At 32.3% G+C, this 26,332-nt stretch overlaps 1 protein-coding gene across 1 annotated transcript in view; it reads left to right on the forward strand.

Annotated features, from left to right (window-relative positions):
- The first annotated feature begins 1,390 nt into the window (after positions 1–1,390).
- The window catches only part of Epha3 (EPH receptor A3), a 345,157-nt gene continuing 320,215 nt past the window's right edge, over positions 1,391–26,332 (forward strand). Inside the window, exons 1-2 of the mRNA XM_027929113.2 lie at positions 1,391–1,478; positions 19,909–19,973. Of these exons, the coding sequence (XP_027784914.1) occupies positions 1,391–1,478; positions 19,909–19,973 (153 nt within the window). The remainder of the gene's footprint in view (positions 1,479–19,908; positions 19,974–26,332) is intronic.

Consider the following 26,332-nt stretch of genomic DNA (forward strand, 5'->3'; position numbering starts at 1 on the left):
ACATTTTATTATCAGAACCTTTTCTAATTCTTATTTAGATTCCACTTCCTAGTGTTTTAAAATTCATCACCAATCTCAAAGTTGTCAACACACTTTTCTGGAGTTGTGCAAGGAACATAATAGTCTTGTTTTCTCAGCATAAGAAGAGAGATGGGTGGGAAGATATGTGAGTAATCACTTTCTGGGGGATATGTTAAAGTTAAGTGAGAACAGTTCTTAAAATATAAATTGCAAATTATTTGGCTGAAATACATTGCAATTACATTGTTCAATGAGGAGAATAAAAAAATGACTGCTTATAACAATAGTGTAAAATAAATGAGAAAGTTCAGGGACTGTATTATTCAGCCATCGTATTTGGAATGTTAAGAAGGCCAGTACTTAAATATTAACAGATTATTAGTTACTAAAAAGCTGTTCATGATTTATCCTTTATCTCACAACTCAGAGATCCTATTGCCAGGATAGTGAGGCAGGGAGACATTTTTAAGAGCTCTAGGTTTCACTGATATTACGAGTACAGCACAAAAAAAGGGCTGAATGCTGACCAGCAGCCACTCCTAGGGCTAGGGCTGTTCACCTCCTTAGGATGATGGGGAAGGTTACTTTTCAGTTTGGAATATTTAATGCACCCTATGTTCCTTGAAACCATTGTGCCAAATCTGTTTAAAAGTCCTGATACCATTTGGTGTAGAACTGGAAAGACTCTGATCTAGACTGTATCTTAGCGTCTTTCTGAGCCACAAAGAGAGTTATGATCACATTGAACATAGTAAAGGAATACCCAAAATGTCTTTTTAATTATACAATCATCCCTATTGCTTTAAAATGAAGTTCTCCCCCACACTTTTTTTTTTTCTTTAAAGAGACATTTCTCTGGCACTTCAGTTTCTTAGCCACTTGTACTGCCATATGACGCCCTTGTCAGGGTTTCTGATTTCTTCAGGAAATTAAGCTAGAGAGCATGTACAGCAAACAATAAAATAGCTGCTTTCCTTTGAAAATAAATAGGAGCTGCTTTACTTCCCTCACCACGACTTTCCACCATTGCTCCATCACAACTTCTGGAGAAAACCCCATTGGCGACGCCCCCCATTCCCACCTCCACCCTCCCATCTCTTCCTCAGCAGATCTGAGCCTCAGAGCTGTTTGGGAACTCAGCTCTCCTGCTCTTCTTCAGCGCCCGCTTCCGACGGCACTAGGACCCAGCGAAGTCCCTGAGCGAGGTTCGCGGAAAGGCAGCCAGACTCCTCCTTATCTCCAGTGTCAAACTTGACATCAGCCTGCGAGCGGAGCATGGTAACTTCTCCAGCAATCAGAGCGCTCCCCCTCACATCAGTGGCATGCTTCATGGAGATATGCTCCTCTCACTGCCCTCTGCACCAGCAACATGGATTGTCACCTCTCCATCCTCCTCCTTCTCAGCTGCTCTGTTCTCAGCTGCCTGGGGGAACTGACTCAACAGCCTTCCAATGAAGGTAAGCCAGGTAGGCGAGCGCGCAGCCCGGCCAGCGGGCAGGCTCCTCAGAGCACGTTCTCACCGAAGCCTTTGCACGTCACTAAGGTGCCTCGGAATAAGGCAGTTGGCTCTGAGAGTCAGCGGAAGATGTGCTTTTATTTTCGGATGTCTTTTAAAACACTTTGGGAGATAATTTGGGATTGGCTAAACCTTCAGAATGTGTTTTTAATCTGATACCAATTCAAGCAATTACCTTGTTGGCCAATTTGAAGCAGAAAGAAAGAAAAGAAAATCCTCCAGTTTTACAACCCAGTACGTTAATTGCCAAAGAGCCAAGGCAGTATTTTATTTTCTAATTATGACCATGTGGTACTCTGAGAAGTTTAACAGAAATCTCAGTTCTTTTTAAACATCTTGTGTAGTATGTTTAAAAGCATGACAGGTTGTCCCTACTTTAGAGCTGGCATTTATGAATGGATTAAAGGGAAATCAGTTTGTTGAAGCTGTTTGTGTGTGTGTGTGTGTGTGTGTGTGTGTGTATTACAACTGCTCTATTAAAGTGATGTGTATCCCGCCAGGCAATGGTTTGCTCTATGGTACAGGTTCTAATGAGCAGCATATGCCACATTAACATAAGTAATATTTGCAAGAATTTACAATAAGCTTAGGTTGGATTCTTTTTGTTTACGGTCTTGTATACAAATAGGAGAATGCATTTAATGATTAATGGATAGCTTCTGGGTAGATGTAGTAAATAACTGAATAACAAATGAAGAAAGAATGTTCATATGCAGCAAATGGTATTTCCTTTACGTTGGATTATTTATTTTCCTTGTAATGGGCATTCATTCTTGTTCTATGGAATAAAGTGCAAACCTAACATTAAGAACAACATTTTTTCTTATAGGATTATGTGCTTAATAGATATGTTGCCTTTTTCCTGTATGCTTTTTGCAATCTATTCCTAATGATTTGTGAATACAATTACTAACTCTTAAGACAGACTTCCCTGAATAATTGATTACTTTACAGCAACACTTACAACTTTGATTTCCTCTTAATGATTTTGAATGTATAACAATAGCATTTAACAATTTATTTTGCAAGTAGCAATGCTGAGCAACTGATGTACGGACACCACATTAGACATATATCATTTTCCAAAAGTCCAAATTGCTGAGCCAATACTGTTGCATATTAGATACATTATTTAAAAAGCACAAGTTAAAACAAAATATTTGTAAACTTTTTCATTAAATATAAAAACTGCCTCTCCTGTTTGGTGACCTACTTTCACTGCTAACAGAGCAGTTTGATTTCTTTCTTAGACTGCTTTTATCAATTTGGCAGATTTTGTTAATTTTTATATGGCTTTAATTCAGAAATTGAAAATTCTAAAATGTGAGGACAAAGAAAATAACGTTGCCCTTAAATGACTATTTTTTTTAACAAGCCAAATTAAAATGTTTATTTGAAAGTAACTGTTAATCATTCTTCATAAATGAAAGCCAAGAATAGTCACTTATATAATGAATAACATATCCAATAAGTTAAACTTGGTGTTTTTAGAGATGTTTTATTTCTTTGAAGATACTCACATATGGATAATAACTAAAAAATTGTATTATTTTTACACATTACTATGATACATTGTATTTTTCAAATAAAATGTATATAAACTCATTAAGTAATGAATATTAATTGATAATGTACAGAAATATAGCTGAGAATCATTTTTGTGGAAAAATGTAACCTTTCCATAAATTGCAAAAGATAAAATGACCCTTTACTCTTATTCACACCTATGTAAAATTGATGAATATTAATTTAATGAAACAGAATAATCATGTGCTAATTGCTTTCAAGTCACACCTTGTGTATGTTTGGGTATATAATGCATATAATTATACAGAAAGGTACACATTAACAATATGAACATAGGAAGGTAAATAAACTCAGAAACAGACATAATTACATTTACTTTGCTCAGATAAAAGTTTATCTGTCTATTGTTAATGGGATTGTTCTTTCTAGTTTGTATACTATGGGGAATGGTTCCTTTCCCTTCTGAGCTGATGAAAGGAAGGAAGCTTTAAAACAAAACTTAAAATGAATGATTTAACTTAGATAATATTTGAGTGGCGTTTTAAATATTAATCCAATAGTTTGGCTCTTAGTAGTTCAGTTGAATAGTATGAAAAGCTACGATTCCAAGTTTGTGCCAAGATTTCAGTGCAAATCCTCTAACAAAGTAAATTGAATAGACAGCAGTGCTTCTGAAAATTCATTTATGGGGTAAATGATAAAATGTATCATACTAATGTAGCTTTCTGGTACATTTTTAAAAACCAAAATGTAAATGTAAAATATTAGTTTGCCTTTCAAATATTATGCTTAAAATTATATTTTGACACGATGGAAAATGTGCTAGAAATTTACTATGGCATATTTACTAGAATAAATTCTGGAATATATTATGAAGTTAGGTGTGATAGAAATAAAAGACCAAACCCAAACAAAGTTGTCCTTGTGAGGTTGTTTTAAAATTTGAAATTTGATAATTAATTATCAATATTAAACTGCTGTGAGTCCATGATAAAAAAAAGTTAGAAAAAGTTTTTGAATTTTTCTATTCAATAATTACAAATGACTTCTAATATTCTTTCAGGAAAATGATCCTAGATGATACTTTCTATCATTGATCATCTAAGTGATAATAGATATTCATAATTTCAATAATCAGTTAAAACAAAAATTGGCCTATACACTTAACTAGAACTTCATTTAAAAAACTAATCAAAACTACTAAAATCTAATCAAGTCTGATTCACAACGTAAGAAAAGTCTTGCAATGGAAAATGAACTACTGTTTATGGCAAACTTTGAGTGCTACCCAATTTTGAATGAAGAAATTTCACAGGTTTGCTCCCTCTTTCCAGACTAGATGGATAGTTATAATGGTAAAAATAAATAAATAAACAACTTTGGAAAGGGGTTAAAACTTAACATAAAATAAAGTTTTCAACTTTTACTAGTGCAACCTCTTTTAGAATTGGATAAAGCACTCTTTTAAAACACATTAATACTTTTGAAGCAATCTGAAGCTGGAATGCACTGTTTATTCATCTGTGTAGACTACACTAAATCATTTTTCTACCCATAAGTGTTCATAAAATTGTATTAACATTCACTCATAGAGCTCCTTGCATAGAAAGTCAAAGTTTTCAAAATGAAAATGAATTAAATTAAATCTACATACTTATACACTACTTATATTGAAAGACTTTTTCATTTCTTTTTTAAAAATTTTTTATTTGAGTGGCCAAGACATTGTTGCTAGGAAATGCATTTCCTTGAACATAAATCTAAGTATTAAAGGAGACTCTGTGTGTAAAGCTTAAAAGTAAAACTTGCAGATGAATTATATAGGCATTCTTCTGAGGAGAAGTTAAGCGATAAAGACAACAAATATTTGAACAATGGATTTCCCCCTTTTTTAAACTCACTATGAATTGTCATCATTTTTTTCATATATATAAACACTTATCCCCAAATAAGGGTATACTGTGATTCAACCATTAATGCAGAAGTAAGCTATCATATCATCTTTATAGTGCTTTTTGTGAAGAGGACTTAAAATTGCTTTTAATAGCATTTCTTCATGCTAGACTAAATAATTGAATGCATTATACATTTTTGTAATTTAATAGTTCTTCTAATAGCTTGCCACTATACCCCCCCCCATACACAACAGTTATAACTGCGCCATTTGCCTGAAGGTAGAAGAAACCTTAATTTCACTATTTTATAACCCACAACAGTTAACACTTGACCTAGGTCATTAACAGGATTATCAGCAAATTTGTTTAAGCTTTTACTGACAATCTGAATTGCTAGGATAATATTTTGATTGTGCTGAGAAGAAACTTCTTGTAACCTCTCAAAATCTATCATGAAATTAATTTATTCTGAATCTATATCTTCCTAAAAAATAATATTGATAATACTAAATTCAAGTGGAGAAAATGTTCACTTTGAATCCCCATTTTCCTCATTCTTAGGTTTTACACTCCACATCATTTCAATGTTTGTCATAAATGAGCAATTAAAATTCCTTTTAAATATCAGATGTTCTGTCAATAAAAAACAGATTTATAAATACAAAACAGATTTACTATAACTATCAACATTCTCAGTTTTATTTTATTTTTGTTTTTGTTTTTTCTATTGGTACTATTGTTGATAAAATTGTTCTGCCCCTTTTTAAAGTAAAGAGTCAGTTGGATATATTTATAACTCAGAAGTGACTGGAACTATAAAAGGGAAACTACATATAATAAAATCCATTGCCACATGTTAGGTCATGGTTGTATTTTATATAAAGTTGTCTTTTCCATGAAATACTAGAAATTGGGAGCAACCAATGAAAAACATATTAATACTATTATATATATATATAACTTTAAAACAAAATGTTATATATACTCATAACTAAAGGTATGTTTTAATGTTGTTTACTAGGCCTAGAAAGTTTCACATAAAGTTTTTTATTAATTGAATTCAATTATGGTTGCTCCTTGTCATATATATGATTTAGTAGTTTTACCTGGACTCTTCATAAATTCTTTTTTTAAAAATGGATTTAGGAAGATTCTTTATCTTGTTTCTATATTACTCGTATTTGAATTTCAAATTTCTGTGCCTTCCTTAATGGTCCAATCAATTTTAGTGCTTTTTTTCCCCCCAAAAAAAAAAAAAAATCTTTAAAAATATCCCTAGATGGTTAAAGCATTACAGAAACTTTGACATTCTTCTGAAATAAAATATATACAATTTTTAAATATAAAATAATCAGTTACATATGCAAAGGATTTTTAAAGGCGAAACATATTTCCACAGTATATTTGATTTACTAACTTCAGTGCAAATGGAAACAGCAAGAAGTGTTCCTGAGAGTTACATTTTCCAAGTCATAAAATCTTCAAGAAAATATTAATAAAACTTTCCACAAATCATCAAAACTCCATAAGTTTTTACAGACATTTACTTACTAAGAAATCTCTGATGTGGGCTACCTTTGATTTGAGTCATTTTCCAATGCTTTTGTTTGGCATAAATACTAAATGTAAGGGGAAATATGTATTTTGGAAGAACACTAAGTTTTACAAGTACATTTCTGTCAAGTTCCTCATCTATGTTTATTTTTTAATGAACAAAGTTTTCCTGTAAAATATTTTATAAACCTGTTCTTTTTTTCATTCTTGTTTGAAAAAAAAAGATTTAAAAGAACAAATTCAGGGGTCCCCTCTTTGGTTCTGTTTTCAAAGATCTGGATTTTATCACTAGGGAGGGTCAATAAAGGGCTTTTATCAAGTGTGCAAGTAGCTTTCCACAGATTTTTCAAATAAAGGTTTGACTGGTGGTGTGAAACGTTCAATATATTATTCTTCCAAGTATACTGAAAAGCAGAATTAGAAATTTACTTCTCAAAAAGTTGGAAAACCTTCACTAATTCTTCTTTAGTGACTTTATAAATAAAAACAATGTTATGATATTAATAAAATTCAAAACCTTCCAAGTCATAAATCCATCAATCTAGGAAGACATTCCTTCTTGTATTGGGGGTGTGGATACATGTGCTCCTCTTGATTTCACTCTGTAGGTCTTTTACCAGCTGCCTGGTATCAGGTAGTTCCTGGAACTTGGCAGGAGGTTTTCTCCAGGAAAAGTCTGAGGGTCAGCAAGTTTTAGTTTTGCTCCTACCAGCTTTCTTTGAAATAAAAAAGCGTGGTCGATTACAAAGAAAAAAAAAAAAGTCTGTGCAAATGAAAAGAAATGTTGACTAGAAAGATAAAGAGGTAGAGCAGTGCAATAATTCTAAAGCCAATGTTAATGTATAAATCTTTTGCTTTAAAGACAGACATTCATCATTTAAAACATCTGGCTAATCAACTTTTATTAAAACCCTTAAAAATCTTGCACACTTAAAAAAAAAAGCGGGGGAGGTTTGCATTTGTTTATTTTTACTTCCAAGTTTACATGCTTCTGATATTTTACCCAGAAGTAAATATTTTGTGCAGGAAAGTTTTAGAAGTTGAAGTCAAAAGGTGCTTCCCCTTTTGAATGCCTGGGCGAATGCATGTGGAGGGTGGATGGAATCAAAACCAGTTCAGCAAATAAAGCTTCAAATTTGGAGTGATGTTATTAAACTGGAAGTCTTGAGTGTGGACACCCTCCCCCTTCATTTTCAAACCATGTCCTGCTGTTCTAGTCAAAGCAAAGGGTGAAAATCCACATAATCCAAACCAACATGATGAAATGAGAATAATAGGTGAGGAAGGAGGAGGGAAACAAGTGGCAGCACTGTACAAACAAACTGTTGTGAATAATCTTCGCCATGAACTGGGTGGCCACAGTGTCTTATTCCTAGCGTCATACCGCCCACATTTGCTAACGCACTATTGATTAAATTCCAAAAGTGTGCCCTGAGAAATTTATCACCAAGAGCTTTTCGGGTAGTGACTGTAACGTGGCCACACAGAGATGATCAGCGCTCCTTGCTGCCACCACACCCACCCTCAGGGTGTCTTAACCACAAACTATCCTTCACCATTAGGCTCAGTGGTGCATGGAGAAGAGTATCCTCGCTCTTCAAGAACTCACTATTTTCTCACACCGCTTCAGATTAAACATCAAATTGTAAAATCCCATCCCCGGGTCCGCGGAACCCAGTCCCCGCCCTCCGGGGACAGTGAGTTCTTTGTGCGCTAGTATCTCCGGGCCAGGCTGCCAAAAGCCAATTCCTGGAGCGCAGCGAGCCTTTTGCGCTCGCCCGGGCGGGTCCAGGTCGGTGCGTAGCCGGATGCCCCGCCACTCCGTGTTTTCGCTACCCGTGGAAGGTGCCCGGCGCTCTCTGCCCCGGCGCCTGTAGGAGCCGGCCGAGCGCCTAGGCGCAAAGTTTCGCCGACATGAGCGTGTGGAGGAGGCTGGGGCGGGCAAAAAAGCAAACGTGCGCCCTCTGCCTGCCGCCGCGGATCTGCTGGCGCTGCGAGAGCGTGGCGCCGCGTTCGCCACCTGGATTCTTCTACCTGGGGGTCCCGCCCAGATGCGCAGGATACTCAATCAGGACAGGCAGGCTCTGACCTGAGCAATAGATTGACCCGAGATCTGTGATAGCCCTGCGGCCTCCCCTATTGCTATCAAACTTTTCAGTTCAGTCCTTCGCATCCGCGTTTAGGAATACTCTAGGTGACAAATGGAGGAGGAGGAGATAGGTTTTGTTAAGAGTTCCCTACAAGTTGGAAAAGCATGTCTTCTCCTTGCTCAACTGGGACGCACAGGAGCCCGATGAGATGGCCCTTTGTCCTGTCTGCTGTTGTCTGACCCTTCTTTGCTACTTTTTTTTTTTTTTTATCTTTTGAACACCCCTTCTCTTTCCTCCCCTATAATAAAACAAGGAATCTTTTTTTTAATTTTTTTTTCCTTCAGTTTTCTTTAGAACCACCTACCGATGCCACCCACCCATTAGGTCCTTCGTGACTGCTAAGGTGTGTTCTATAACTCCCTCAATACACATTGTTTTATTTTAAAGCCTCATGTTTGACTGCCAGTTTTATTAAAATATGGATTTCCCTCTTCTAATTTTGAGAGTCAAAGTGGAATGGGGCTTTCAGGAAACGGGGCCATGAAGTTGCATTAGCAGTAGAATGATGTGGATATTTTTATGGTTGTTTCAGAACTTCATTGTTCACAAGACAGAATTGTTGAATTCAGTAGATTCTAAGACTAAATATGCCCTGATTCCTGTGTCTAAAATTTCACAAAATAACTGAAGTGTCCACTGGTTTAAAAGATATTTCCTTTATATTATCATTATTCCTTAATGGACATTCTTCAATCATTAAAGCAGACCTAAAGTAGTTATGACACCTCAATTGTTATAACTGAGGAACTGAGCACAATGAAGTAGTACCTGAACCAGACTCCCTGTTGTATTTTGATGTTAACTTCATATGTTTTCTTCTGTCCACAAATCCTTGGGAATTAGAGAGACAGCCTTGTATTCAGGAAAAGCTCTGGCTTGCCAACCATAATCCCAATGACTATACCTAGTTGTCTTGTGACAGACAAGTCAAACAGAAATAACAGTAAATAACAGAAATAGTCAGTATTTTGTAGTGAGAAAATGAAGGAAAGTAAATAGGTGAGAGTGTTTCAAAACTGTAAATTGTTTACACACATTAAGTTATGATTATGTGTGTGTTTCGGGGGGAGACTTACTAAGAAAACGACTGAGAGGAAATTTGATGTGGACTGAAGAGCAGGAGAAAATGTCTCTGAGTCGTTTTTCTCACACAATCTTACCTCTGTCTTCCTTTCCTAACACCCAAACACCCTTTTTCTCACCCTAGAAAAATTTTGTCAGGAATTCCACAGCCAGATATTGTGAGGAATATGTCAATATAACCAGTGTTTATTTAGATGAACAAAGGTGTATTAAAGATGAAGTGTGAATTAACTACTGGACTTGTCACAAAGGTCAGTAAGAGGGGAAAATCCAAAGTGATCCAAAATGAAGGCAGTGGTTCCTTTAGAAATTCATGCCAATTTTGAGGATAATTTTTAAATTACTTAGGATGAGAAAATCAATTTTAATAATTTATCTTCTCTTTCATAAAAATACTTGTAGTCTATAGAGGGGGAAGTGTTGAGAAAGGGTAGCTATAAGAACATTTTGAAAGGTAGCAAATTGAGTTGGGGCAATTATATTTTTCGAGTGTATTTCAGCACATATGTTTTGCATTAATTGCTGCTATAAATTCTGTTAACCTGGCAAAGAGCAAAAATAGCATATTGATGACATCAGGCTTACAAATCAGAAAATGCTTTCAAGTATCTTTCTTTCTTCACTGTAATGCAAGGGGAAAATAAGTTTAATGTTTTTTTATGTTTTGTTCCCAAAGAATTATCCAGTCATTCGAGTTATTGACACATTTTCCTTAAGCAAAAGTGAAGGTTTATCAACAACAAACTTCTTCTCTCTTGCTCTGGAAAATGAGTATTAATAAATATTTTCCCTACCTTTTGATTTTTTAAAAATTTACATATAGATTTTTGGAACTTCCCCAAATGAAGAGAAATGTAAACTTTACTTTTAAAACCTAATTCTAAGGAAGAGTGTAATATGAATTTATAAACAGTAGTAGTCTATTATTATGTTTTAAATATCATGGGAGAGCTAATTCTGTATAAGATAACATACTACAGAAAAACTGATTATAATATATTGATGTAAAATGAATCTTAAAAAGACTCATGTTTAACATTAAAAAGTAAATGAATAAATAAAATAAGAAAAAAAAATTTAAATATCTCCAAACTGAGTTGTCTTCTAAGACAAAGTGTGAGCCCCCAAAGCACTGGAACAAAAGGGAAAACATGGGTCAATCTGAGGTTGAAAAGTCCATTTAGTCAGCATCAAAATTCTTTCAACATACAATTTCCACATATTCATCATGACGAAGTTAATTTATCTTTTTAACATAATAGCTAAGAAAGATAGACAAGTAAACCCTATTGGTCCAGTAGATAGTAAAACGCCCCTTCTTCCTAATAATATAAGGTCTTTCTTAAATTTTTACTTTTTTCCTGTGATCAAGTTGATTTTCAATCCGCATTAAATTTTAACATTCCTTAGATACTTCAGAATAATGGGAAGTAGGGATCATACCCTTAGTAGTTAGTATACATTTATTTCCTGATTTTCAAACCCAATTTAACATTTGATATAAGTATGTAGATTTTAGGATACATTCTTTTATTGCAAAAGACAGCAGTCTTCACCCTGAGTGGAAGTTAGACTGGAAGCTAATTTACAATGTTCTCCATGTGGCTTCTTTAACTAATCCTCTGAATAAGCACAACATCACTCTGAGAAAAAGTTCATTTGCAGCAAGGCATATGTGTGTGTGTGTGTGTGTGTGTGTGTGTATTGAAAAGAATTGTCCCTTTATATAACTGAGCTAGTCTCACACTGTGGTCAAAATTTTATGGATTATTATATCTCTAGAGACTGAGGCTGACATAAAATTCTCTTTTTTTGAATTATTCTGAATAATTATTCTGAATATGAATTGGTGGTAAGAAAAAAAAAAACATTTGTTTATTTATCACTGTCTAATCTTGTTCATTTTTTCCCTACTGTCCCTCTAGTTTTCTATAATAATTGTGTTTTTTTCTTGAATATACCAAAGCTATTTAAAGTGGATTTTGAATTTTAGCAGAAGGAAAAGAACTGACATCATCAGAAAAGAAAATTAGAAATTAAAATGTGTGGTTTTCTTTTTGTGAAGTGTGGCAAACTCCATCAAATCTAGTTATTGCCAAGTATTGAAAATGTATTTAAAGGGGAAAAAATAAAAGTAGTAGTATTTTTCTTAAGATAAAGTAAGGTTTACTTTTGCTATTTGTTTTTAGCATAGATAAGTTAATACTCATTTACTGAAAAAGATGAAGTCAGAGATTTTATTATGGTGTTCTCAACATTTCTGATCTAAATTATAGAGCTCTGTTTATCCTTATTTTTTAAAAAATTCAAGTACAATTATATGCATTTCAGCCCACTGAACTAGTTAATCTATGCTTACAGTAAGAGTTTCCGTCTATTTTAAGAAGCAACTGTTTTTCTTAAACATCTATATATTTTTAGGGAAATTTTTTCTTACCTTTAAAATTGAAGATTGAAATAATACTAAATGTTTTAGTATTTTTAAAATCTATGTAAAATAAGACAAAAAATTTAAGAACATATAAAGTTATTAGTATCCCTTTATATTCCCCTTTCTAAAGATGATCCTTTGGAAATGAAGAATATTTTATTCTACATTTGGCCAGGTTTGTGGTAGGTTTACTAACCTAGTGCAACTAGTGCAACTTTTGGAATTCTAATGTAATTTTAAAGCTGAAAGTTTAAAAACCATTAAAGTGAGCCAAGGAAAATATTGATATAATTAATTGCTTATTACATAATAATAACTCATTCTTCATATTATATTTTATTATTTGCATTTCTGTATTTACCAAAGAGTATACAGCTAAGGTTTATTTACATTCTGGGTTTTGTAAAGTAAGTTTATAAGTATTGACAAGCTCTATGCCCTTCAATATGGGATTTTGGTGGGACAATGACCACCAAAAATGAATGCTTATAAAAATTGTGTTATACAGCATAGATATGAAAATAATAAAAAAAGATGAAACGGGTGCAATTCAGGTGATAAAACAGTCCCTGGAAGACAAGGAGGACTTTTTGAAGTAAAAGATAATACTAATATTGTGTTCATAAAAAAGAAATAGGAGATTAAATTATTTTCTTCATTTCATATGGTGGAGATGATTATAACTCAGACTATTTTACTGCATGTATCCAGAAAAATTTTAAAGTAATTTAAGTGAATGTATAATAAATACAAACAAAAAAAGCACTTTTGAAAAAAACAACCCAGAAATATTCTCAATAAGAATATTGAGGAATATTTAGGTAGATTCTTAATAAGCACATTTCTAAGGTAAATATCAATTCTATATTAGTGCATAAACATCCACATGTGTCTCTGTGTGTGCATTTGAAAAAACATGTGACTAACAAATAAGGACCATTCCAAAATAGAATGTTATGTAGTTCCTATTCGTAATATAATTACAGTAGAAGAAAAACCATACTGAAGTTCTTCTGAACTCTACCTTCTCTTTCACTGCTAAACTGAAAGTTTTCTATCCCCAGCACTAAGATTGATGCTTTCCATTAACATCCTAATACTAAAACATGAGAAAAGTGTCAGAGTTTTGAAATAATTGATAAACATGTGACACATTGTTTGAACTTGTGTTCCCACTATAAAGATCCGAATTTATGTCTTGAAGATTTTCCGTATATATGTATGGGTTTATATAGATATCAGTCAATTGTGTATTATCATAAGCAAAGCAAATAATATATGACACTTTAGATATCCACATATAATTATTCTCCCAAATGTGATGAACTCACAGGTACATTCTGATTTTAGTTCTCCAGATACTTTACCAATTTATTTAGTATGCAGTGAACTTCTTTGAAATAAAATGTGTGCTGTTGTAAATATATCCACAGTATGTTTTTAAATTGCAATTTAATTTTCTTTCATGACTACACTTTTTGTTTCTTAAACTAAAATTTTAATCCTTATATACGAAGGATCTTGAGAAATATTTTTATTTCTAAAATTAATACTTCATTAGAGTTGTTTTGTAGTCCAATCTGCATATTTTGTTTACACAGCTCTCAGTCAAACCCTGTGTGAATAGGAAGCTTCTCTTTAGTATTTGAAAGCTGATAATCAAGATATGAAAATCTGATAAAAAAATTACCAAGATCTCCTGATTTTGAGACAAAGGCAATATGCATATGCTAAGTTTCAACTACTATTTACCTTAATGGTTATTTATGTATCATAGTTGCACAATATGTTTTCATTTTATACTTTAATCCTTAAAATAGGTCTTTCTGAATTAGAAGTAAACAAGTTGCTTTATTTCTAAAATGTTTTATAAAACAAACGTATGTTGTAAAAATGCTGTTTATAAAACTATTACTATTATACTTTTAGACATTTTCCCATTTGGGGAACACCTTTTCCTTGTCTAAATGATTGATTTATCAGTTGACAATACACAGAAAAAAAGAAACCAGCTCTTCCAGGGACTGTTTTTAAAGCTAAGGTTGTCAGTGTACTAAAAACTCATTGGCAGTAGAATATCCCCATTGGTTAATGTGAAAGAATTATTTGCAATAAGAACACCCTCCATGTTGATATTTTGCTAGCTTTTTTTCTCCATTACAGTATTGATATCATGTAGTCTTAATATTTGTCTGATTAAAAGACGGGGGAAATGTAAGAACATTTATATTTGTTGACTTGTCCAGGTTTCAAGTACAACTTTGGTTGGTTATTTCCTTGAACCTCTCTAGTCTTGCAAACACAGACAGCTCACCATGAGACTCTGTGTTTTGATTCCAAGGAGTTCTCACTGCTGTTGGCACAGATTTAGATAAGGCAGTTAATTACAATTTTTTCTATAATAAAGAGTTGTATGGAAGTAAATCCCAAATTATTGCCTAGGAGGAAAAGTTAATAATAATAAGTTGATAGTACAACACCTTGTTCAGAAATATTCTTAGATCACACAAATAAACCATTAAGATATCATGTGACAAGAGGTTTTTCTCACACACACACACACACACACAAATATTAAGCATTTTAGGTTTTCTGTTTCATTAACTCAAATAATTATTTTAGCTTGTCTTTGATTGAGAAATAGTCTTAAGTTATTGTTTCCAGATACAAGATTTCTGTTAAATTTAATTCAGTTTACTGGAAATTTTACCTGCAAATAATTGATAGGTGATAGGTTAATTCTACTAGTCTTAATAACATTTTATAATTGTTTGTCTATGGACTATAATATTCGTTAGATCTACTAAAATATTTTCATTATGTTTAGATAAATATAAAGTAAATACAAGTAAAAAGCCCATGGGAGCAATTAATAATAGGTAAGGTATACAAATATTAAATTGAAATAAACACACTTGAAATCAATAAACTTTCACTTTTCTAAATTTCTTCTCAATGGCATACCCTAGCAAATACACAAAACTTGAAAAGTTGACTTTGGAGGACTTCTGTCAGAAAATAAATCTTGATTTCTTAATTCCATGTTATGTTTGACCAGAAAACTACAGAGAAAATTACAAAGCCAAGAACAAAATGCATTCCTTCCTGTATCATTTTCTTCTATTTGTGATAGTTAAGTATCATTTAGAAGCAGTTTGAAGAACCCTTCTGCTCTCTGTAACCTACATCAAAAGGACTCTTGTTCATCATAACAGAAAGTGATGAAAACGATAAAAATGAGTATATAAGAAATGTATCTTGTACAATTACAATGATTGTGTATACAGAAAATACAGTACCATTTTTCTTTAGTAAAATCTAGATGTAATGAAAGGATTGACTTTTTTTTCTTTTGTAGTTGTTTTATAGTTATTTTTAACTTGGCTGTATAGGTAATGGTTTTATAAGAAAATATATCTATTATTATAAAGCCTACTGTTTGTTTGGAGTTATTATCTGATAATTAAATAAAAAACATTTTCAGAAAATGCAGCTATAGCATAACTGCAAAATGTATCAAATGCTATTAGATAATTGATAAGATTTTCTGCTTCAGGAGGAGACTATGACATTTAATTTTTTTAACCTCTTTAACACTGTATATCTGCAACACTTAAACAATCTTTCGAGGTGTGAATACTTAGTTGAGTGTCAGACTTTATAAATGAATGAAAGGCCAGTATGAATCAGAATTTTGAAATGAATTCAAAATAATCTTTATGTGTCAATGAGTTTCTAAGAGTAAAAACTCAGAAATTTATACCTTGAATTTTTAATCTGTTTATAAACTGAGAACAACTGTTTCAAACTCTTGTTTGAATAAATGAGTCTCTATAATAGCCTTAGTGCATTCCTGTTAGTAAGAAGAGAAGATGGTATACATTTTTTGTTATAGACAATCTGTCATGACATTGTCAATGAAAATTAGCAAACTTAGGGAATGAATTTCCATTGATTCTTGCCATTGTGATGTAGGACAGGAAAGAAAAGAGGAGATGACTCTCATCCACAATCCACAATTCTACAATCCACTGCATTGGGAAATATAGCAATAAAAAATCAGAGGCAGAAATGACCTTTCCAAAAGTTCTTATAAACACTTGGAGCCCTTGTATGCTGTGCTTGGTTCTTACATCAACGTAAATATAATTTAAAATACTTTCAACTTAAAACACTTTATTTTAAAAATTAATATATTCCATATAGCTCTTTAAATAGAAAATATTCTTTTTTGGGGGGGGTTACAAAGGATTGAACTCAGCAGCACTCTATCAATGAGCCACATCCCCAGCCCTATTTTGTATTGTGAAATTAATGGAATAATATTTTTCCTGTTATGCACCAAAGACATTTAGAAATCATATCATTAGGGTATAAAATATGGTATGGAACAATTTATATCTTTGGTAAATAACTGGCATAAGACAGGCATTAAAGAATTAAGCTATATGTTTCTAACAACCCTAAAAATTAATTTCCTAACTTTTTGTTAAAATTCATTGTCCTGAACATAAGTGCTCCAGAAATCGAAATATCCCTCCCCATGTCTTTAAGACTCAGACTGCCCTATTGTCATATTTGTAAAACATAATTGACTTGTCTGTTCTCTCTGTCCTGGCATCTGAATTGTGCCACAACTAGAGAGGAAGCCATCAGATCTGCGTGTGTTTTGAGAAGGGAAAACATGATGGACCAAGGATGTTAGCTATATCAGTGTGTGGTTTAAGATGATATATTGTAACCTGAGATTTAGTCAGTGTATCCAGGGAAATCACTTAAGGATTTACTTTCAAATTCCATTGACTTTGTGTTCTTCTTATCTCAGTTATGCTAATCTTGGACTGCTATACAAAAAAAATCCCAGGAGACTTGAGGTTTGTATCCTGGGAAGTCCTGAAGTCCTATTTTTGCTGCTATTCACTTTAAAGTGTTTAGAATTTTTAGTTTGTGTTATTATTATTTGGCTAAAAATAAAAGGTACCTTATAAACCTAAGCTAAGTACTTCTAAAATGTGTTTTGTTGTCAGCTATTCTTGATTAGGTCATGTGTTGATGGTTGACTATAAACACAATTCAGAAATGAAAATTGAATTGTTGGTACATACACACTTTTACGAGAACACTGGTCTACAAAGTATGTTACAAATTCACTGTGGTTTAAAATAAATTTATGCTGTTTGATCCTCATATTGTGAGATAACCTAGTGGTGACCATTAAATTTTGATATACAACAGAATCAAAATTGTGAGTAATGCTAATTCTTTTTTTTCTTTTCACTTATGCTAAGTGGAGCGCATTAAAATTCAATTTCTGAGTAATGAAATAGATTTAATTCATCCACTACACTTATTTTAATTGACCATATGCTCTACTTTGTTTTGGCTTAGCTGTTTTCCTTTAAGTAGAAACAAAAGGCAGATGTGATCAGACATTTCTTTTCCTATCACCGTTATCATGGAAGAAAACTTATGAATTAATTTAGATCCTCAGTTAAAAAACTACATTCCAATGAATTATTTACTGAGTAAATACAAAGTAATAATCATATCTTCTTTGCCTTGAATACTTTTTTCTCTGGTTATGAATATTTAAATTAAATCAGCCATTCATCTTAGCATATGAATATATATTCATGCAAATATATATTCATCATCTAATACATTTCAATTATTGCATATCCACAATGATAATTTCAACCAAAGCTTTTAGAACATTGCCAATGTGATCTAATGATTTATGAATATTGACACTGCATGTTCCACTATACAAATCCTATGTCAAACTCAGAAATCAACTGATGACTGTGATATAACCAACAATTGAACTATGTATATTTTAATCAGAATGAATATTGACAATATGGTTTAATTCAAAGATGAGAGTATATTCTTAATATTTTCAAAATTCTTTTTAACACTGATTAATCTGAAATAAAATTTGTAACACTGATTAATCAGTAAAGGGCTTTTTTATCACTTTGGAGACAAAATTGCAATGTAATGAAGTATGCTGCTAGTTTCCAAACTGATATCTTGGGACATAATTCAATTATGAAAATAGCTCTATGTAATCCATGCAGTGACTACCTTCTTCTCTAAAGAAAATTACTTCTTATTGGAATTGATTTATTATGAGTTCAAAGATTTTAATTGGTAAAAAAAATTCCAAGATAATAGGGTAAGTTTATGTTTTTCCTTCACTTGCAAAAGAAAGAATTCAACTTTGAGAACTATATTTTTAAAAATTATGATCATTTAAAACCTTTCTTATACTCACTTTATTGATCAACAAACAAGACAACCAAAAAACTTCTTTTTAAAATTTTATAGTGTTAGAAAATTTAAGACATGAATGTCTATCAGATATGTTATTCCTTTTTCTTAATATTTTGTATGGTTAATGTTTCTTTTGTAAAATTCTAATTGAGATGCTTAAAGAAACGATTATACTTTTTGTGTATTGGAAAACACATGAACATGTTGAATACTGTGGGGAATATTACTTGATATTAATAATAATTAATTAATATTAATTTATTTTAATTTGTGTATGTATGAAACTCCCCAAAATGATTCTTTTATTGAATGTATATATAGCCTGTTCTGGTTCATGATAATAATACATACTTGGTTTATGTACCTTCCTTTATGTCTGGCATTAATGAGTCATGTGTTGCTTTCTAATTTAGAAGAAGAATGAAGTGAAACCATTGTTTCCATTATTTAAAAGATCAGATTGGATTGATGATCAAAGTGAGATTTTTGTTTGTTATGAATTATATTTAAAGTAACTTGTTATATTTTAGTTTGTAATCCATAACAAAATAATACCCTGTATCGTAAAGAAATATTTGCCTTTTTCATTTAATAATTATAAAAATGCAAAAATATGCATATTTTACTTTTCATCTCTTAACATTGATTAGGAGTAAGATTTTTTACTAACTCACACAAAGTTCTGAATAAATTCATTAAAGCCTTTGAGTAATAATATCTTCTTTAAATGAGCAAAGCTTTATATAGGCAGTACTATAAAGCATATTTTTGTTTAGTTTTCTCCTGAAATTAGAAGTTGAGCTTTTTCTTTATTACATATAAGTCAATAACTTGTATGTTATTAAAAATAAACACTACAGAATAATGTGTTTGGTATTGATCAGGGACAATATGAACATGAAATGTCCAGAGATATTGATTAATTATGTAAACATATAAAAAGACATTAGCCCATGGGGGAATCATGAAGATTTATCAAATTAATTGTCTTTGCAGATACTTTACAGCATATTAGAATTAATGATTTTCCTATTTTGTTTTTTAACTCTTCTTTAAATCAATAATTAATCTGTCAGAAAATTTCAATATATCAAATATAAGCCTATCTTAGTGAACAAATTTAAAAGCCATAGAAACTTTTCATTCTCTAATATTCCCTCTGAGATGTTGTTGGTTTTTGTAATTCTCATCATATACTTATCACACACTTATAATCAAAAAGAACAGTTTTATTTTTTGAACAACAATATTAACATCAATATACATAATTAATTTAACAGGAACAAACAGAAATAACTCATTACTCTTGTCCCAGCTACTCAGATGGCCAAGGCAAGGAAAGGGCTATGAATGTATCTAGTGGCAGAATGCCCCTGGATTCCTAGTACTAAAAAAAAATAAAATACAATAATAATAATTCATTGTTCTCAATTGTGTTTCTGTATTTTTTTTCAGTCAATCTACTGGATTCAAAAACAATCCAAGGGGAGCTGGGCTGGATCTCTTATCCATCACATGGGGTGAGTTTATAAATTATTAAAAGGGAATGTGTCCATTGCCTCTTGTAGGCAACAGAAGAAAGTATTAATGTGTTCTCTGAAGGAAAATTATACTTCTGATGAAAAATTATACTATAAATGTATTTATTATATGGACAAGGACAACCTAATATTTGTGTCCCATAAAACTATTGAGAACTTCAAAGTATTTTTTTCTGAATTTATCAGTTGCTTGAATGGATCAAATAAATATTTTAAATATTACTGATGTTACAGATGACCTAAGTATGACCATCTAATATTTTTTTTTTTTTTTGGTGATGAGTTCAGAATAGGTGAATTGATAAGACATTCTAAATTTCAAGATATGTAGGAAGTGTGTATTTGGAGATGGTAGATCTCCAAAGTTATGACCTTAAAATCAACCATGGTGACTACTGTGTGTAGGGTTGAATTTATTTTTCAAAAATATAAACTGATGTTGCCTTGATTTATTTGTTTAAAATATATGCAACTTGTGAATAATAGTTTACAATTGGGATCTAAAAAATCCCAATTTTAGGAAAAAAGGTAAATTAAAATTTAAAATTTTATGCTTTTTACATATCTTTAATTTTTACCAAGCCAGGCACAGAGTATTTTTGTATATGGTATTTTGATGCCCCAAATATTTATAATGAAGCTTTTAAGTGAGAAAACTTTATATATTCTGTTTTCTTTTTAAATAAAAAGCAGGTCATACATTTGGAAAATTCTCATTTCCTACAAAACTGTGTAATAAACACACCTTTTTGTTTCCTAGTGCAGCTTCCAGGAAATGAAAAGTGCTATTTTGAAATATTTGTCATAGTAACAAATTTAAGTATTCTTTCTCCCTTTCCAATAGTTTTCTTTTAAAAGTGATTGTAAATGCCTCACTCAGCATTGGTGTTCAGTCTTTAGATTCTTATGCCTAAACACACTAATTTTTACAGTACTACCAGCTTCTTCACAAGCGGATGTTTTCCGTCAAGGATACTTCATCTATCTGTCATCTTTGTATCTGTTTCTCTTTCTGGCACACCTTGACATTGACAAAATGCCAAAACCTACAATCAGGCTTTCATTAGTTGATTTGGACGGAAGAGTATGAAGTAAGCCAAGGTTTGGTTTTCCCATAGGTGTAAAAGGAATCAAATGATTGGGATTAATGCACTGTCTGGATTGTTATAAAGAATGAATCAAAACTCAGGATTGAGCTGGAAAACTCATTTAAAATGAACAGCTAAAAGTCAAATGTAATCCTAATAATTATTTTAGAAATTTGAGTTTCTCATTACTCCATTTGATAATATGCCCTAGATACTCAGTGCTTAAAGATATAAAAAACACAAAAACCATAATGACACTGCTAATAGAAATACACACTTTTTTGTAAAAAAAAAAAAAAAAAAAGAAAGATGCACATCAAAACAATATCCTACCTATGTTTTTCTCTAAAAAAAGTGCAAAGATAACATATTTCTATACATTGAGGATTGGGAAAAACAAATTCCTTCATTGTTAGTATCAGAGTTCCATAGTTTCTCATTTTTTTTATTCTCATAGATAAAATAGGGTGGACATTGAGAGAGAGGTTGGGTGCAAGGGTGAGATGTTCAGCACTATGGTACTACCTCAAGCTGTCACAGCCAAGGATGTGGGATGGACTCTGGGATGGTATTGGCTTATTCCCAACCCAGTCCCAGACTTCCAGAGTCAAAATCTTGGTCTCAACACCTCCTTCCTGGGGTGATTCTTAAGCACATACGTTTAAGACACACTTCTCAAAATAACTTACCTCATGACATTTTCCATCTTTGGACCTATTTCCCACCTCCTTATGGCCTGAGAATCTCTTATGGTTTCCTCAGTCAACAGTTTCCAGTTCTTTTTTCCCTTACTATTGCCTCAGAGAGCTCCCTCAGGCATTTGGCTCTGTCTTCATTGCTTTCCTCTGCTCATCTTGCAGCTGTGCCTTCCCTATTTCTTCTAATAAATTCGCCTAAAACAGCTGGCCCATCTTTCCAAGTTTATCACTATGACTTTCAGGGGAAAAAAAAAAGAAAATTTCTCCAATTGATTGTGAAATTTATGATACTCCCCAAATCTGAGAAAAACAAAAAGATAGAAATAAAAGGAGAAGAACAAGAGGAGGGTGGGGACAGGAGGGAGGAAGGAAGGGAGGGAGGGAGGGAGGGAGGGAGGGGGAAGGAAACAAGGAAGGAAAGGAGGAAGGAAAGAAGGGGAAGGTAAGGGGGATTCTTGGGTGAGATCTCTCCAGGGGAAAATTAGGTGTGGTATTTAACACCCTGGCTTGTACAATTATTTGTGGCTTTAAATACAATTAATTTTTTATTACCTAATCTCTTTCATTTCCGTATGACAAGGACAGATTCATTTTATGTTTATTTTGCTTAGAGAGGGAATAATAGTTCAAACAATTGTGATACCTTTGATTTAAAAATGATATGTGATAGCTGGAAACAATTTTAAGCTTCTTATTGTTTTGATTAATTAATGCTAATAAAAGCAGTTCATCTGATTGTAGGTTAACTAAAATATGAACATCAACTTCAGAGGAAAATATTGCAGTAACAATGTTACCCCATACTCAACCCCAGAAAATCCTGTTCTTGTGATTTAGAGCAGGAGGAGTGGATGCAAGGAAAGGTGACATTGATTTTACCTCATGGGGACATCTGGCAAGTCTGCAGACATCCTTTGCCACAGCAGGGGGCAGGGGACACTCCTGGCATCTAATGGAAGAGGCCAGCATCACTGCTAAGCATCTTATAGTGAACAAAGAATAATCGGTTCCAAAATGATAGTGCAGAAGTAGTGAAACCTTAAATTCCAGGATTAACAATAGTGCTCCATCAGGAGATGTGTGGGGTTCCTAAAGAGATGGAGGAATGCCAGCTCCTCCCTAACTCCCAATTATACTCTAATTAGAAGTTTTGAATTCCAAATCTGTGGAAATACAGATTTTAAAAATACAAAAATAATTGATTTTAAATTTGAAATGCATCATACATAGAATAATTATTTTGTCTAAGCTACATAAAATTAAGATATTTGGGGAAAAACAGCCAAGAGTAGTTCATTCCTTCATGTATTTAATTTCAATTCTCACTTTTCCTCAAAGAAATATTCCTTCTAAAACTTTATAATTATGCATTTTTTGAGGAGTACTTCCATCTGAATTTCTAAACAGTACTTCAAATTTTAAATAAAATCAGGTAAGAAAGTATGATACTATATGTAAGTTTAGATCTTGGACAAAAACCTGGGAGTAAATGTAATGAAACTCTGATTTTCTTGAAGTGAAGGTCATGAAACTAACATGCAAATTTAAAACTGAAAATATCTGAGATGTCATTTTTCATTGGAAGTTTTATTTGATACAGATATTTTCTGGCACTATGTTCACATTTGTGAAGCAGGCATAAGCAACACTTTCTCTAGACCTTAGAGATTTATGAATTATAATAGTTGAATACTGCATATATATTCAGAAAGTTCAATAAATAATTCAAAAGCTTTAGTATTCTTTGATATAGAGGAAAATAAACACTTATAGAAGCCTATCCATATTATGTATCACAACCTGAGGAAAAAACCCTGTTGCTTATACATGAATAGATACTTAAGTTTTATTGATTGATTATTCGATAAGATCAATACACCAAGTAAACTTTCTTAATCTGTACATCATTACAAGAAGAAAGATCCCAGGGAAGTAGGGCTACATAGTCTTCACTTAGGACAGTATTTATAGGCTGATTAAGTAGTACAAAAGAATCATGAGTCAGGATTCAATGAAAGGAACTCAAATATGGAGACAACAATGAGACAGATAGGGTCCAGTTAGAAAAAGCACAGTCAGAAATGAGTTTCATATATGTGTGATAAAAGAAAAAACCATCAATATTAACATATGTGAAATTAAATTTCCTTGGTTATTTATTGATGCCTTAGCAATAATAATGCTCTTCAGAGCATTCTTTGGGTGGAGACAGACAGTTGGTTGACCACCTAATGTCTGTTCCCTGATTTCTTTTGGCTGATAAAACATGGCTATTGCTCAGGTTTTCACCCTTTTCTGTGGTGCTAGGAAACTGACCCCTTTGCACCTCTGTGGGGAAAATGTCCATTCATCCCAGCGCTAATCATAACCACTATAGTCACTTTGACAAAGATTGGTTTAAGCAAGTGTAAGTGAAGGCAGTTAGACTGGACCAGAACTCCAGTCACTTCTAAGAGTTTCCTTCTGATAGAAGTGGGGTGAGGACCAGAACTCCCTCCCTCTAGCATGTCTTGTGAGGTCCAGGGTCTAGAGCAGCTGCAAAAAGGCAGAGCCCAGTGAGCATCGGAGGAACCAGACAGGAACCCTGGCATTACTGAACCACTAAATTATGTGCAAGAAACATCTTTCTTTTTTTTAAAGCCACTCTTAGTATTTATCTTATTTTTCAAATTAGAGGCATCCTGACAAAATGGAATGTTTTATCTCTGGTTAAATACCCTGTTGTCTAAATCGAGGCTATAGCAATGCACAATTATATGTTATAATGATCTTTGTATTTTCCCAGGTTTACTCTTTTAGTGCTTTAGTAAAATGCCATCAATAATAAGCAAAGCACTAAAATAGAATAAGCACATCATTTAGAATTGGTACACCTGCTTTTAAAGTCTGACTATCATTTATTGATGTATGATATGATGCAAACCAATTAACCTTCAAAAACATTTGTCTTCAGTTTTAAAAAAGGAATAATGATAATTCATAGCATGTTAAAGCTAATGAGACTTGAACAAATGAGATATTTATATACACATGTACATCTTTGACTATCTATGATAATGCATGTAAAAGGGTTATAAAAAATGACATTTCTAATTCTAAGATACACAAGCTTTGAGATTCTCTTATTTCTAAACTCTTTATTGATATATATTCTTATGTGATATATATGTGTATATATAGAGATAGATAGATATAAATAGATATAGATAGATAGATATCCTTAAATCTCAGTCTATACTTAAAGTCTTGGATTTGCCATTTAAGACAAGGAAAATCGACAGTGTTGTATAAGGTTCCATAAAATACCACTACATCAATTAAGAATCTAACACATTGTCTTTGACATTACATTGTTGTTATTCCATTAAATCTGCAGACTTAAGTTTGCATATAATCTAAACACTATATTTTGAACAGAAGGAGTCAAAATGTGGTAGTTAGCTATCCAGTTTATTTCTTATGTGACTAGAATTTCCTCAAATATTAATATTTCAGATTTCAGATTGAATTTTGTCCTTCATAGAGACCTTATAGTCCTTTCACAAGCCCACCCTCAACACCTCTGTCCCTTGACACAGACTAGACCATAACACCTGTTAAGCTCATCTATTTTCTCACACGTTATTTTCTGTTGTTCCTCCATAGCTCACCATTATACATGAACACAAATATTTGATTGACATTTTTGTTAGCCAGGAAACTATGAGCACCATGAGGACAATTCCGATTTCATGAAATTCTCTTTTATTTGCAACATTTAGAGTTCTTGTATTAGTTTCCCATTAGTTAATATTGCTTGAAAATTAATAAAATCTTATAAGAAAGAATAACACATTTAAAACAAATTTTATATATGTTGAAAAAAATCTGATGATCCTACTCTGTTATTTTAAATGGTATCAATTTTAAATTTCACTCTTTCTTCATAAAGGCATAGAGTTAATTGAACTCATAACATATATACAAAATTGTATTTGTGTAATCTATCTTTATTTATTATATTTGTCTTATTGCAACATCTTTAGTACTAGCAGAAGTATTTAATTAAATATATTTAAAAACTATTTACAGCCCATGAATTGGAAATTAATGGATAATAAAACTAGATAAAGCCAACTTTATATTGGGAAAAAATGTATTGGTTGTTAAAAGCCAGAATCCTGCAAATAAATTCCACTTAGGAAAAACAGAAATATTTGAAGTGAATAAATCATAAATAGAGGTAGAAATAATAAGAATACTTTTTTAAAAATAATTGCTTTTATATTTTTCAGTAAGAACAATTTGCTTTCAATATTGAAATTACTGGCATCTGTGAAATCTGGATTCTTCGTATTATCTCAATTTCTAGCTTTCACATTGTGAATGGGGTTTGAAACGCAGAGAAAATATTTTGACAACTGTGTGTCAGCAATAACCACCTGGGAATTCTGCCTTTATGAACCATAGTTAGAATTCTACTTATGCTGAATAGTTGATCCAGGAAGATCAAATTTTTGACACATATGGTATGTGATTCTTGGTCACTTGAAATTCTTCTGCCCAGTCTCTA

The sequence above is a fragment of the Marmota flaviventris genome, chromosome 8 (genome assembly GCF_047511675.1).
Source record: "Marmota flaviventris isolate mMarFla1 chromosome 8, mMarFla1.hap1, whole genome shotgun sequence".
In the NCBI taxonomy this organism is placed as follows: domain Eukaryota; kingdom Metazoa; phylum Chordata; class Mammalia; order Rodentia; family Sciuridae; genus Marmota; species Marmota flaviventris.